The sequence below is a fragment of the Balaenoptera musculus genome, chromosome 18, assembly GCF_009873245.2.
Source record: "Balaenoptera musculus isolate JJ_BM4_2016_0621 chromosome 18, mBalMus1.pri.v3, whole genome shotgun sequence".
In the NCBI taxonomy this organism is placed as follows: domain Eukaryota; kingdom Metazoa; phylum Chordata; class Mammalia; order Artiodactyla; family Balaenopteridae; genus Balaenoptera; species Balaenoptera musculus.
The window spans coordinates 15,731,572-15,747,345 of record NC_045802.1 but is presented as its reverse complement, the minus strand read 5'-3'; the positions used below and the strand labels follow the sequence as shown (position 1 = coordinate 15,747,345).

The 15,774-nt window shown below is 47.2% G+C and overlaps 1 protein-coding gene across 1 annotated transcript in view; it reads right to left on the bottom strand.

Annotated features, from left to right (window-relative positions):
- The window catches only part of SLC25A15 (solute carrier family 25 member 15), a 30,170-nt gene extending 23,657 nt beyond the window's left edge, over positions 1–6,513 (bottom strand). The window contains exons 1-3 of the mRNA XM_036831171.1: positions 6,370–6,513; positions 3,347–3,471; positions 59–317 (exon numbers count right to left, since the gene is read on the bottom strand). Coding sequence (XP_036687066.1) covers positions 59–317; positions 3,347–3,401 — 314 coding nt within the window. The 5' untranslated portion in view covers positions 3,402–3,471; positions 6,370–6,513. The remainder of the gene's footprint in view (positions 1–58; positions 318–3,346; positions 3,472–6,369) is intronic.
- Between the last annotated feature and the right edge of the window lie 9,261 nt (positions 6,514–15,774).

The window sequence follows — 15,774 nt, the reverse complement described above, 5'->3', positions numbered from 1 at the left end:
TAAAAATCACAAGCGTTGTTTTTCAAACAAACAAAGAGTCTCAGTGACCTCAACTCACCTCAGCTTTGCCTGCTTTTCCAATCCAACCACTTTCCGTACCACCTGCTGGCAGAATCCGTAGCACATGAAGAGGACGGAGTTCTCGGCGATGTTGGCAATCAGCGCTGGGCTGGTCCCCTTGTAGAAGCCCCGGAAGCCCACCTGGTAGTAGGTCTTCAGGCAGCAGTCGGTGAGGCCCCTGTACAGGTCGGGGAACGTCTGCATCTTCACTTTCATGGTGTCGAAGGGCTGCCCGGTGAATACACATGCTGTGCCCCCTGCAACCAGGACAAGGGTCCTTGTGCAGCACGAGTCTACAGCCACGTGGTAGAGTGCGGCCTCGAGGACCCATGGAGATGAGGGACAGGCAGCCCACCGCAGGGCTTACCTCTGGGTCACTTCATTTTGACCTCCTCCCCCCCATACCTTCTAGCTCAGTCCAATAAAACTTCTAGGGGGTCCTTCATGTGTCTGGCACCCCGCTCCAGCCCTGAAGGAGCTCACACTCGGTAGAGGAGAGGACGTGTGTTTGACGGTCAAAGCCACCGGACGTGAAGGTGTGACGTGTGTTCAGGAGCATCGGTCAGAGGGACCTGGGCTCAAAGCCTGACTCTGCTGTGAAATCCTGGCTAAGCGATGTGACCTCCGAGCCTCGATTCCCTATCGGGTTAGCGTGAGGATTAGGAAAAGGCTCTCACGTACTGGCTGCTACACAACAAGTGGCTAATTTACAGCGGTTAACTGTGTCTGTGTGTGCGTCCACATAAAAGGAAGGGGAAGGGAAGAGTCTGGTGTTAATCACTCTTTTGCCTGATGCCCAGTGGTCCTAATGACTATCAGGGAAATAACAGAGGAACAGGCCACAGATAAAGAAAACAAAGAGTCTAATTAGTCCCTGAAGAGCTAAATGTTTGACCCTATGGGAAAACCTCTTATTTGGACTCTACCAATTAATGATTTGTATTCAGACAGGAAATGGATTGAAACTTACCTCTGCTGAGCATAAATCATATATTTATATGCTTTTATACGGTAAAAGTATTGAATTGCATTCAATTACTTCGATAAAAATTCTGAATGTAAGGAAAAGAATGAACTATAAACCCTGTAATATCTCCAGACCCTGAACTGGGTCAGCATTTGGGGAACTGTCTGTCACTGGTGAATGCTTCCACCTCCCCATGGGCCTGAGACGTCCCCTGCTTGTGTCAGGAAACACAGCCATTGGATGAGGTTATTAAAACCTCAGCAAAATTGAAGAGAAGGCTTACATAAAATATTTCAGAAATGCAATTTCATAACTTAGACGTAATACACAGTTACTCCAATGAAGCTGTGGAAAGTAGAGATGGAGGGAGGGCTGTTAAGAATAACTTCCTATTAATTATTGGTAGATGGACATTTCCAAAGAGTCTGAAAACTGATCTCTTAAGCAAGCACAAGTGTGATCTCCATGATCCTATCACCACTGTCCCTTTTTTCTAGGACAGCAATGACACATTTCTGCTTTGTTTTGCCACACTATCCCCAGTTCTGAATTAGTGGAATATAATTTAATAAGATGTTACCATAATTAGAGTTATTCTCTCCCAGGTACTGATGGGCTAGAATAAAATAAGATCCTACTTATGTCAAAAATAATCATTCCAAAAGAAGAGGTGAATGTCAGAATTTTTAAAGTGGGTTCATAATTTTGACAACCTAGATGCATTTTAGTTCTATCACAACAGATCCTACAGTCTATCTTTGATAGACTGACTGAAGGATATAAAATTCCAAAAGCTGAGCATCCCTCATGGGGTGAAACGCCCTTCTATTGCAGAGACACAAACTTGAGCCCAGGCATTCACGGGAGGGTAAGAGGATGCCAACGGCAGGCAAGTGGGTCCACTGTTGCCAAAGTCGGCATCCTCTGCAGTATGGCATTGGGGGAGCGGGGACTGGTGAAGGGGTCGGGGATGGTGCACAGGGCCTGGGGGGCTTGATTCCACGGCAGGGTGAGGGGCTGACCCAAAGGCACTCAGCACGTAAGAGGCCATGGGGCGGAATCCCGGCAGCCCTTAGTTCCCCTGCTCCTTGTGGTCTCTGACCTGGGAGCACCCTTGCCTGAACGTCTCATCAGTGTCTGCAGACTTCCTCATGAGCCTACTTTGGCCAATTTCTGGTTCATGGCAAAATACTTCGATCTTCCCTGAACCCATGATTTCCTTTTTACAATTAAGACGACGACAGGGGACTTCCCAGGTGGCGCAGTGATTAAGACTCCACGCTCCCAACGCAGGGAGCCCGGGTTCGATCCCTGGTCCGGGAACTAGATCCCACATACATGCTGCAACTAAGAGTTCGCATGCCACAACTAAGGAGCCCGTGAGCCGCAACTAAGACCCGATGCAACCAAATAAATAAATATTAAAAAAAAAAAAAAGACGACAACAGGATGAGAGAAGGCGGCTCTGACTGCTCTTGATCTGTTGACCCAGGAGGTCCCACCAGATATAAAGGACAATGGGCAACCCACTCCCCTGGCCTCTCCACTCCAAGGAGCGCTGACCCAGTATAACAATTGGTGAGGGAGGCAAGGGCAAGCCAGGGTCTTCATCTGGGAAGTATGGGCATTCCAGTGCTCCTCCAGCCCTAGAACCATCCAGGAATCTGGAGACCCAAGTAACCACCCAGGGACTTCCAAGTCTGTCACTTGCCTCAGGCTGAATAAAGGTGACCGTTCTAAAGAGTGGCCTGCGGTGGCAGGTGCTACCCAGAGCTCACCGGTGCCTGGTGGGGCCAGAGTCTGCCCCAGCACTCGCCCCGCCCACCACTCCCCGGCCAATCCTGGGGCCTCTCCTTTCAGGGCTTTAAGACACAGTCAAAAGTCAGCCTGATTTACCAGAGACATTCCTAAGGGGATCCTTTCTCTCCCCCAGCAGTAGTAAGGCCAGCAACTGGGATTTCCCTGGAGAGACGGCACAGTGTTATGTTTGCACCCTGAGGCCTCTGAAGCCGGGCTTGGAGCGGAATTATGCATATCCCAGCCACATGGCAATGCACAAGTGGCTTCAGCTCTGAGCTGTGATGTTTTCCAGCTGTCACCCGGGGACACTCCCACACCGTACCCTGACTCATAGCTCTAATACAGCGGGAACTACTCTACCTTCTGCTGTGTTTGCATCACAGTATTACACTTCTATAAAGTGGATTCATTCCAGGGTTAAAGCATGTCGCTTCTGGAGCTACAAAGGCAATGTCTTCACCACGAGCTCGCTTGCAGAAGGTATGTGAGGAACAAAGGACGGGTTTTCTCTGGGATTACCTGCGGCCCCCGCCGTGAGGTCAATGGCAGCTTGGATGGCAGGATTGGATTTCATGTTTGCCCACTCCTCTGCTGGGCTCCGTGAAGGGCAACTCTCAGGAGCTTATGATGGGCACCGCATATCCCTAGGAGGAGGCAAGAGTTCACCATCAGTCGGGCCTCTGCAGCCCCGCTTTCTCTAGGCCTGCTGCCTAGCTACTGGACTTGAACTTCAGGGAACCGGGAAACTGGCTCTACATTGCTCCAAAGGAGGGGGCTCGAGTTGTCAGAGCAGCTCAGAGATCAGCCTCCCCTTCTCCTTGCCCACCACCTCCCCATAAAAAGCACACAGATCAAAAACCTTGCTCACGTATCACTGCTACAGCCACAGGTGAGGGCACTTCAACCAACCTTTCTGAAACCCTCAAGAAACGAATGCCAAATAAGCAAGCCAACCGGACATCCCAAGCCCCATCAAACCAGTTTTTCAGAGGCCTAAGTTCAACCATCAATCTACTGGGCTCTGTTCCAAATTCAGACAGCGGCCTGAGACCCTAAGAGAAGGTCACAAAACAGTAGCTCTGGAAAGGAATGGGTTAGGAGCTCTGCCAAGTGACACACGCCTGGGTCTGAATGCCTGCTCTGCCACCGGTATGGTGGCCCTTTGGGCCCCTAAAGCTGGAGGTCCCCGTCTATACAAGGTGGATAATAAAAGTACTATCATTATAATACGAGGGCAACCACAAATAGCCACATCGGACAAATACGATGATGAACTGTGACCACGCACCAGGAGTTCTTAGAACAACTACAAAGCACAGCACCAAACATTACTATCATCATAGGCCTCCCATAGCTTCTCAACCATAAACATGCACATGAATCACCTGGGGACCTTGTGAAAAGGCCGATTCTGATGCAATTGGCTTCAAGTGGGACCAGAAATGCTGCCTGCCTGATGTGTTCCCAGGTGAAGTTGATAATGCCTGGCTATTAACCATATTTTGAGAAGCAACACCTGGGTCCACTGCGCCCCAAATTTGCTTGATAAGTATCACCTGGGACACTTGTTAGACATTCCGATAACCAGGCTGCTCTCCTGGAAATGTTGATTCAGTAGGTTTGAGCTGGAGCCTAGAAGTTTGGGAAAACCAGAGTCTACTCCTCTACCTTTAGACAAAAATCAACCATTGGCAAGGCATGAACTTAATAAATATTGACTAGAAAAGGGGAGGTGCTTCATTCACATAGAATATTAAAATAACCAATACAGAAACCAATTCTGTATCATTTTCAAACTATGTCACTGACGTACACGCCTGAATAACAAGGAATGCTTTTTATCCATCACACTGAAGACCTGTGTGATTCCAGTCAGGACACCTCTCAAGGAGGGGGTGGGCGGGCTGGGTGATCAATGAATACCAACATCTTCCTAATCATCATCAGCAGAGAATAATTTTAGCCACCAAGAAGTTTTTTAACCACTTGAAGCATGTTGTCAATGACTAGACACCAACAATCTTTACAAAAAATGTTAAAACCAGCAACAACAAAAGAACACTACTTAATAAAGCAACTAAATTAGACATATAATTAGATGTACAAAACACTGACTTTATGTTACTGATAGGCCTGGAGAGGCAGTACCAATTACTAAGGTTGATAAGACGGTGACCATCCAGTATCTAGAGAAGGATATCAGGGTCCTAACCCAATCTCTTCCCTTTCCAGATGGAAAACTGAGTCCAGAGGAAGACAAGGACTTGTCCAAGGTCATACAACAAGTCCATGGCAGAGACAGGATTCAACTCAAGTCTTGCCTTTTGGGTCTGTTCCTATCAACCAGAGTATTCCCACCTGGCCAAAAAGAGAAAACAAAACACCCAACCCTGCATTTTAGAGGAAAATGGAGGCAAGTGGGGAAAGGAGTCACAGACAGGGCACATCCAATGCAGCTCATTCCCTTGGGGGTGGACATTTCTTTCTTAACTTAGAAGGAAAGAGGCACAGCAGATGATACTGTGTCATCAATGCGAATTCAACCCTTTTAGGCAAGTCAAACTTAAACACATCAACTCCTACAAATAACTACTTGTAGCATTATTAGAACAGTTAACAGTCCTAACAGATTAACAGATTAACTCAGAAGGGGCATCTGTTTCAAATTACGCGTAGCTTTGGCTTGAAGAAGGCATGGGGCGTGGTGGCAGCCAGACTGATCAACTTGAGTTAATTAAACTGATTCGTGAGCCTTCGGTACCAACTGGAATAGAAAAACGGAGTCCTTTCAGGGTCCCTTTACCCTTCCTTCAAACTACACCGGAGTCTGACTCCAGAAGAAACAAACAGCGCCGACCATGTATCTTTTTCATTCCTTAGGGAAATTAACTTCTCGTGTGGGAGAATCCGAGGAGGCCGCATTCCCCACTAGGTAACACGAATTGCTACGGGAAGATTCCAGCTTCAAGGCCGAAGCTGGCGCCCGCCATCCGAGCGCCCAGAGCTGGTAGGGCCCACGGGCGCTGGGATGCAAACCGGTCTCGCCGCTCAGCAGCCGGCTCGGGAGCTCCTGCTCCGGGGCTCGGGATCCCGATCCGCACAAGGGGCAGCTTAGGGAGACGACTTCCAACTTTGCTGTCTTCCCGGCTCTAAACGTTCGCTGGCTCTGCCACAACAACCTGCGAGGGTCTCCCATTCATAAGCGCCTCCGCCCTCCCTGCCCGGCGCGGAGCCGGCGTGACACGACGACCGGGCAAATGAGTGCAACCTTTCCCGGGAAGCGACCACTGCGCGCAGGAGGCGGGTGGCCCAGAGTCTCCGGGGAACCCCAGGCAGAGCGCGGGAAGGCGGCGCCCGCGGGTCCCCGGGCACGTGTGCGGCGCGGCGGGCCCGGGACCCCATATTTTCCCCACCGCCTCCCGGGAGGGTCACGCCGCCCGGGCGCGGAGGCCGGCCGGCCCGCCCGCCCGCCCGCCCGCTCCCGCTACCTCCTCCCGGCCGGTTCCCTGCAGCCCACGAGCGCCCGGCTGGGCTGCGCTCACCGCCGCGCAGACTGGCCACGTCCTACTCGCGCTCCGCCGCCCGCTCTGGACTCTGGCTCGGCGGCGGGGTCGGCCGCTTAACACCCACGTCGGCTACCGGCCGGCCCTCCGCCCCGCCTCCCGCGCCGGACTGCCGCCGGCGGGCGGCCCCGCGGGCTCAGGAGCGCCCCCTGCGGCCGGGACGGGCTGCGCTGGGGCCGGGGCCGGGGCCGGGGCCGGGGCCGGGCCGGGCCGGGGCCGGGGCCGGGGCCGGGGCCGGGCGGGGGCCGGGCCCGGGGCGCCTCCCGCCCGCTCGCCCGCCCGCCGGGGAAGCGGAAGTCGGCGCAGTGCGGCGGCGCGCTCGGGCCGGGGGGCGCGCCGGGAGCGGGAGGGGCTGGCGGGGCCAATGGGGCCGGGGGGAGGGCTGGGAGCCGCGGCCTCCACGTCGCTTTCCTGCCGCTCGATTCCCGGAGGCCCTCGGTGAGCTCGTCTCTAGTTCGACCTCAGGGCGAGGGCGAGGGCGGGGGCGGGGGGTGTCCGGAGTGAGGACGAGGGACTGAAGTCTTCAGGCTGGTTAGCTTTGCTGGGGCTCGGGGCTCAAGGCCTTCATTTTATATTATAATTGAGTGCCAAAGTACTGGAAAGGTAGTGATGAAAAATAAATTTGCTTATTGCTGGTAAAAACAAAACCCCAAACATTTCCTATTCCGCCCTCCGCGAGGACATCCATCTCCACCAATGACATTTCGGAAAGCACACCCACCAATGAAAACTGTAACTCTAAATGTCCTTTTAGTTTCCAATGAATTATAGGCTAGTTCTATGGCTCTCTGGCATTTTATTAGAAAGCACAATTCCAAGAGTCTGTCGTGCACCAGGAGTAAAGGAATTTTCTCTAGTGCCCTAGGTAAAGACCCGCACAGCTGGAAGGGTCTTGGTCTATTACTGACAGCTGCTCGATGTTAACAGTCACGGCCTTCGGAGTGCTTTGTTTCAAACCTCATGGATTTATTTTCTTTTTCTACACCGTGTTTTCTTCCTTAAACCGTGCTATCGTTTTCTTTTACGATTTTCTGCCCTGTTTGGATGTGGTGTTAGGCTACTGCCAATGTAACTTAAGTGATTTTGGGTGAGGGCCAGTGACAAATATTTGAAGTGACTTGTGTTAGTCCTTAAACACGGGTGCCGAGCTGAATGGACCTTGGGGGAGGGGGGACAGGGGCAGGTGCTGTGAAGGTTCAGAGCTCCTGATAAACAAGGGCCCTCCTCAACCCAGCCCAAGACCGTCTTCTGCTGCGCTTTAGAACTCAGGCTTCCGGAACATAATTTAATTACAGAAGCAAGCCAGGGCGTTTGAGTGACTTGCCCAAAGTGACATGTAACATAACAAGTGGGAAGCAGATCAGGACAGAACCTATGGTATAACGTCCTATAGGACTAGGACTTTCAGTATCACCTGGCCCAGTGGCTTCTGCAAACCAGAAAGATGAGGCCCAGAGGAGCTAATTAGGCCAGGCTTAGATCTCCTATTACAGATTAGAAAGAGCACTGGACTTGGAGCCAGGCCACTTGTGTTAAAATCTCTGTGAACTTTAGTGAGTCATTTAACCCTTTTAAACCCCAGCCTTCACATAACAGCATCTTGGCCTCCTCTGCACCCCCCTGCTGTGGGAGCCTTCGGGGGCAATCCAGCATGGGGGCAGGGGAGGGCGCTGCTACTCCACATCTGGGTCTTCCTGAGTCATCAGCTCCCCCCTGATACTTTGTCCTTTCTGGCTTTAGCACCTTCCTCTCCTACCCTCACAAGGGCTGTCCCAAACTCTCATCACTCTCCCGAAGCCTTTTACATTTCTTCTCTCCCTCACCTCCCCTTAGCAACCCTCAGCCTCAGTTCTGTAAACTAAGAAGCAATCAGGAAGCTTCTGTGCAACTCTTTAACCCCTAATCTGCAAAGTTGCCTTTTTGCACAAACTTTCTTCTCTGCCTGCTGTCTTGCTTGCTGTACCCCCATGGCTGGCAACGATGCTGGTGAAGAAACTGAGGCTTAAAGAGGTCAAGTGACTTGCCCGATGTGCTGGTTAATGATACTAAAAGGAGAAATAATTTCACCACTTGAAGCTTTTGGGCCCTGATACCATATGGGTGTGTTTTAACAAAGTGTTAATTGGAGTGGCAGATAATTCGAAAACATAAATTACTAAGGGGAGAGCTGGGACTCAACCAAGTTCATGTTGTTAACTGCTATACAGTACCTTAATACCTCCCAGAAGGCTTCCTCTTAAAAGCAAGAGGGTTGCAGGAACCAGAAGTTCTTTCTCCTGGAATAGATCTCCCTCCATAATATTTTATAAAATAACCTCAGCTGCTTAAAATCCCTCACAGCAGCGGCCCTATCTGCTATCTTTGCTTTAGGAATAGAGAACTATGTAGATGTAGAAAAGCTTAACATCTCACAGGAGCTCAGAGAAAGGATTGGAAAACCACCTGGTTGGCATTAAATCATGAAAGTGTCCATGCAATCTTTGTCCTAAGGGTAATTCCCCAGCAACCCAATGGCCTCTTGAGAACAGTTTTAGAGTCATGCATCACTGCTCTCCATAGAGGTTAGTCAACCCAGTGGTATTTCAGATCCAGGTTCAAAACAGCAAATAAGTCAATGCACTGACCTCTTTGCTCCAGGCATCTGTTTGCTGAACTTGGGATTGCACAATCCAGGAACATCAGTGAGGCTGGCTCTGGGATGAGAGGGCAGGTATGACGCAGGTCAGAGGTGAGGGGACAGACAGAGTGGAAAAGGGACCTTTTGCTCTTTCAACAGAATTTCACAATGTGCTGGTTAATGATACTAAAAGGAGGAATAATTTCACCACTTGAAGGCTTTGGGCCCTGATACCATGTGGGTGTGTTTTAACAAAGTGTTAATTGGAGTTGCAAATAATTCAAAAATATAAATTATCTCTGATTCAAGGGTACTTTTAGTTAATGAGAAAAAAGAAAAAAGTGCTTTGATTACACAATTTCAACTCCCGTTGAATATTCTTGGCTGCTGATGTAACTTATTGAAAACTCCCTCAAATTGTTTTGGAATCAGGTAGAGTTTGTATTTGAAATAAACATGGGTTTGGATTTCTGTCTTTCAATGTGGAATAAGGGGGTAATTCGTGTCCCATGAAAGAGTTGTTAGGGCCATGTTTTAAAGGGGGACAATTTCTTTTATTTGTCTTTTCCTTGTCAGCTTTTTAATGGTACAAACAAAAATAAGAAAAAGAAAGTCAGCAGAGGTGCATGTTTTATGAGCCTTAAGTTTGAATTTGTAAAATATGTGTTAAAAATAAAAGATAATTTATAACAGCAAAGAATTAGGAGAGATGTCCATAAATGGTTAAACTTTAATGGGTTATCAATAAGAGGAAATACTATGCCATAATTTTAAAAAATCATATTCTCATATCATATGTTTTAGTACATATTTGTCTGCAAGTAATAGAATGTCCAACTGTCAGTATAGTTATTTTGAATATAAAAATATATCTAGAAGTAGGATGTTCCAGGGTTGATTAATTTAACAGCTCAAAAGTATCTGGGTCCCCTTCTCTGTGATTCTCTTCGCTTTTCCTCATGACCACAAAATGGCTGCCACAGCTCTACCGATCACATTCTCACATGTGACATCCAAAGGCAGGAAGCATTCTCCCATAGTAACTTTTTATCAGAGAAAAATATTTTCCTAGAAGCCCTCTGTCAAACTTCTCCTTATATTTCATTGGCCCAGAACTGGGTCTCATGCTCCCCCAAACGTAAACATTGGGAAGAGAATGAAGTTAACATGATTGGTTTAGAACAGGGGTCAGCAAACTTCTTCTGAAAAGGACCAGCTAGTAAATATTTTAGGTTTTGCAGGGCATACAATCTCTTGCCTCTATTCAACTCTGCTGTTGTAAAGAAACAGCCATAGACACTGCCAACAGATAAGTGTGGTTGTGTTCTAATAAAACTTTATGAACACTGAAATTTGAATTTCATATACTTTTTACCTGTCACGAAATATTATTCTTCTTTTAACTTCTTTCAACCATTTAAAACTGTACAAATCAAAAACAGAAACAAACAATAAAAACCATTTTGTATGGTTCATGGCCATACAAAAATAAGTGGCAGTCCAGATTTGGCTACCAGGCCATGATTTGTCAACCTCTGGTTTATCCTCTTGGGAATAAGGAGAGACCCACCTTCCCGGAGACATCACCACTGCAGACCTTAAAAAAATAAAATAAAGCAGGGTTCTATTAGGCAATCAAGAAGGTCCCCTACCATATATTTAGGATATGGAAGAATGCTCAGGATATAAATTTTAGAAAGCAGATTACATGTCAATATGGACTGGATGATCCCAACTAATTCTGCCTGTTGAAATCCCTGCTGTTCACCAAGACCTATGTTAGACATGGCTCCTCAAATGCCTTTCCTGGTCCCCGGTCCTCCTAAACAAATTAGATCACTGCTTCCTATCAAACTTTCCTAACAAATTTTTATTTAGCACCGATCATGTGCTAGGCTCTTTGTCAACCCAAACTGAGTGCTGGAAATACAGAATGAGAGAGACAGTGGCTAGCCTTAAAGAGACCTCAGTCCAAGCAGAGGAGGAAGAAACAAATAATTATAATTCAGGGAGGGCATGCAGCAAGAGAGGTACGAGTAGTGTAGCATCTCGGAGAAGGGCATGAATAAAAGATGGAAAAGAGGGTTTCAGGGGAGGCCCCTAGGAGACCCCCATATCAGGGTGGGTTCTGAAAGACAAAGTGGCCCTTTTTTAAGAGGAGGAAAGTCTGTTGATGTACCACCCAGGGCTCTTAGCTGCAATCAACAGAAGCTAGCTCTGGCTGATAGAGCACAAAAGCAGCTGGTTAAAAGGATGCTGGGTGACTCTCACCGCCCCTGAGTGGGGAGATGGTACTTCCTGAAGAACTTGAAACAAGTCCTCAAACCCACTGCAGAGCTGGTCATCCGTGGAACCCATGCTGCAGCTCCATCCGAGCTCTAGATGTTATAGTTTGTACCACTGTCCCATTTGTGCCAGGGCCTCAGCTTTGTAGCTACTGCTCTTCCAAAGCTGGGCACCTTCGTTCCCAGCTCTGCCTAGTAAGTCAGTGCCACGCCATGTTCACTGCCTTGTGTTTCTCATTCCAAATTGATGTCTCCTGTAGATGCAGCTGATGATTGGAGCCTGGGTCACACGCCTGGACCCTGATCTGTAAAGGGGGGGCTGGGAGTGTGGGGTTTCTGGCTTCTGTCTCGGAGAGGCAGGACTCGCTTGTTAGGAAATTCCCTGAATGTAGGTAGGGTTTTCAGACAATTTTAAGCAGCCAGAAAACATGACACATGCCCACTCCAGATGGGCCAAGCATTCCTGTCTGGGGAAACGGCACGTCTGAAGGCACAGAGGTATGAAGCAGGACAGCATGTTTGGGGAACGATAGCAGTTTGGCTCTGCTGGAGTATAAAGCAGGGAGTGCTGGCAGGTGGGGCTCAGAGGTGGGAAGAGCCACCTGCAGAGTTCTCAGGGCCGCTGTTCTCTAATCTACTCAGTGTCCCCAGCTAAGGCACAGAAGCTGTGATTTACACCTTGCCTGGCCCAGGGCTTTGGCCATGGTGGGTTTTAGTCACTATCTGTTGATATGAATCATTATAATAAATCTGTTGGATTGCATCATTGTTGTAAAATTTACCAGTATGAAAGTTGCCGGTGTAAACAGTTCTTTCTCTTGTGTGTGTGTGCTTGTGTACACATGTGTCTTTCCCCACAACTGGGCCTATCTCCAACAGATACTTTTCTAAAGGCTAATTTGCTTTCAGTACGAGAAGTATGCAATTACTAACTTTTAGAGCCGCGTCCATATTCTTTGATGATGCCTTCATTTGAATGTAAGATCAAAACCATTTTTAAAAAGTCATAAAATATGGCTTGAGAAATAGAATGAACAATAATCCATCTCATAGTAAAATAAATGGAAAACATTATCAAACTTGCAAATCGTTTACACTTACCAAATTAATAATCCAAAGTAAGCAGTGCAAGCATTTTATATTTTTTTAAACAAAATAACCGTAAAGACCATTTCTTTTTGCCTTTATTTTTTCTATTTCGATTATTAAAATCTGCAAAATCTACTTATCATTGGTTCTATTATCTTCAAAATACAAACATATCAAAAGTATCTTATGAATAAATTTTCTCCTGTAGGTCCCCCTTGTCCTTTCTCATCTTCACATCTACAGCAATCAGGTATATGCCTTCAAGTTTTCCGAGGCAACATGCATTAAATTCAGCTTGAACTATCAAAGAAGTGCTGCCATCAGCTCGGGAACTTAATATATAGTATCTTCACAGTCAGATCTGGGGGAACAGTTCCTAGTTTGGTCACTATTAACCAGAGCAGGCCAGGTGACACAAATGACGGCAGAACAGTTGCCTTGGTACCCATCATGCTATGCATCAAGCCCACAGTTCTTAAATCTTTCTTCTTCTCTCACGTATTGGGTGGGCCAAAAGTTTCCTTCGTTTTTTTCTGTAAGATGACTCTAGTAGCACTTAGATGTCTTTAACTTAATCCAAAACAATTTTGTTAGATTGTATGTGACAGCTGTCATATCAGTGTGTATTTTATAAAAGACATCAAAATTGGTGAATTTTTGTGTAGCCATTTTAATATTGGACATGGAAGGGGAAAAAGCCACATTTTTGGCATATTATACTTTATTATTTCAAGAAAGGTGAAAACGCAACTGAAACGCACAGAAAGATTTGCGCAGTGTACGGAGAAGTTGCTGTGACTGATCGAACGTGTCAAAAGTGGTTTGCGAAGTTTCGTGCTGGAGATTTGTCGCTGGACGATGCTCCGTAGTTGGGTAGACCAATTGCAGTTGATAGCGATCAAACTGAAACAATAATTGAGAACAATCAGCGTTATACCACGTGGGAGATAGCTGACATACTCAAAATATCCAAATCAAGCGTTGAAAATCATTTGCACCACCTTGGTTATGTGAATCACTTTGATGTTTGGGTTCCAATAAGTTCAGCGAAAAACACCTTCTTAACCATATTTCTGCATGCAATTCTCTACTCAAACGTAAGGAAAATGTTCCATTTTTAAAACAAATTGTGACGGGCGATGAAAAGTGGATACTGTACAACAATGTGGAATGGAAGAGATCATGGGGCAAGGGAAATGGACTACCACCAACCACACCAAAGGCTGGTTTTCATCCAAAGAAGGTGATGCTTTGTACGTGGTGGGATTGGAAGGGAGTCCTCTGTTATGAGTTTCTTCCAGAAAACCAAACGATTAATTCCAACAAGTCCTGCTCCCTATTAGACCAATTGAGAGCAGCACTCGACGAAAAGCATCCAGAATTAGTCAACAGAAAACACGTGATCTTCCATCAGGATAACGCAAGAACGCCTGTTTCTTTGATGACCAGGCAAAAACTGTTACAGCTTGGCTGGCTGGGAAGTTCTGATTCATCCACCGTATTCACCAGATGCTGCACCTTCAGATATCCATTTATTTCAGCCTTTACAAAATTCTCCTAATGGAAAAAATTTCAATTCCCTGGAAGACTGTAAAAGGCACCTGGAACAGTTCTTTGCTCAAGAAGATAAAAAGTTTTCGGAAGATGGAATTATGAAGTTGCCTGAAGAATGGCAGAAGGTAGTGGAACAGAAGGGTGAATACGTTGTTCAATAAAGTTCTTGGTGAGAATGAAAAATGTGTCTTTTTATGTAAAAAACCGAAGGCACTTTTTGGCCCACCCAATATTTTGTTCACTGTGGTCAGTGGGAGGTTTGAAGTTTGTCTCTATTCTCTTGTGGAGAATCTCCTTCTATGAGCCAAACAAGACAACCAAAGAAGGAAAGCTGTATATTGTATGCCCAGAAGGTCGTGTATATTGATTACTTATTTATTTGTTTTCATATATCCACTCTTTTTTATTTCTTTATTTTTATTTTTTTAAAAAAAAATTTATTTATTTGGCTGTGCCGGGTCTGAGTTGCAGCACGCGGGATGTTCGTTGCCTCATGCGGGATCTTTAGTTGTGGGGTGTGGGATCTAGTTCCCTGACCAGGAATCAAACCTGGGCCCCCTGCATTGGGAGCACAGAGTCTTAACCACTGACCACCAGGGAAGTCCCTATCTACTCTTTTTTAGATTTCCTTCCCATTTAGGTCACCAGAGATCATTGAGTAGAGTTCCCTGTGCTACACAGCAGGTTCTCAGGAGTTATCTATTTTATACATAGTGGTGTATATATGTCAACCCCAATCTCCCAATTCATCCCATCTCCCCCCCTTGATCATTTAATACAGGGTTAAAAATTACACGTGTGATTTAACACCAAAAATATGACGGGGTGCCGGGTAGGATTTTTCTTGTCCAAACTGATGCTAAGATTCAATGCTTAGAGGAAGGGCATTCCAGAAAGAGCCACCACAAGGGGCTAATAATGCCTCCTTGTAGGGTTAAGCCCGAGGTGTCAGACCTGCTGCTTCCTCATCCATCAGCCCGACCCTCCTTGCCCAAGCTCTGCCATCCCAGCCTCCTCTTCCATCACTGGGAGAGGAATTGATTAAGTGGGTGAGGGGAGAGGTTAGTCATGAATCACAGGCCACCTGGGGGAGAGGGGGCAGGGAGGGTGCAGGGCTTGTGTCGAGAAGCCTATTCCTTCCTCCCCTTCACAAAATCATTTGGGTCACCAGGACATTGAAAGGAATCCACTTAGCTCTCTCCCCAGCTGGCCACTAGTGCACTTACTGTCCAAGCAGAGCTGAGCATGGTGAGGGGGTCTTGGAAGAGCTTGTCTTGGGACAGCTGGTGTACAGGGGTCTCATGAACATGAGGACTGGTGTCTATTTCTCACAGAGAGATTCTGAAGGTGGGGAGGCTTGGCCAGCTGGTTTGAAGGAACAGTGGCCTGGTGAAGGGTAGCAGGGTTCTCAGTGGTTCCCATGATTCCCCATGAAGGAGAATGGTACAGGAAGGGGAGGAGACGCGGCTGCCCAGGGAGCCAAAGGAGGTGGTACCCCACCAGAAGAGGGCATTTGGGGGTGAACTAACAGCAGCAGCAGGAAGCGTGGCTGCCCTTCTCTGAGGAGGTGCTTCACCATGGAGAGGGCGGGGGTGACCCTGCACACCATCCCTTAGGAAGCATCCCTTTGCTTCATATACTAACTATATGTCTAAATAGTTACATTTAAATAGAATCACAAATGAATTAGAATTAAGAACACCAACAACAAAAAAGGCAAGCCTGCCGTTTCTATCCCCTTCCTGCCCCATCCTTGAGGAACTTGAGAGGAAGGGGAGGAGGAGAGAAATTGGAGGTGAAATTGGATTGGACTGAATTATCATAACCAAAGGATCCAAA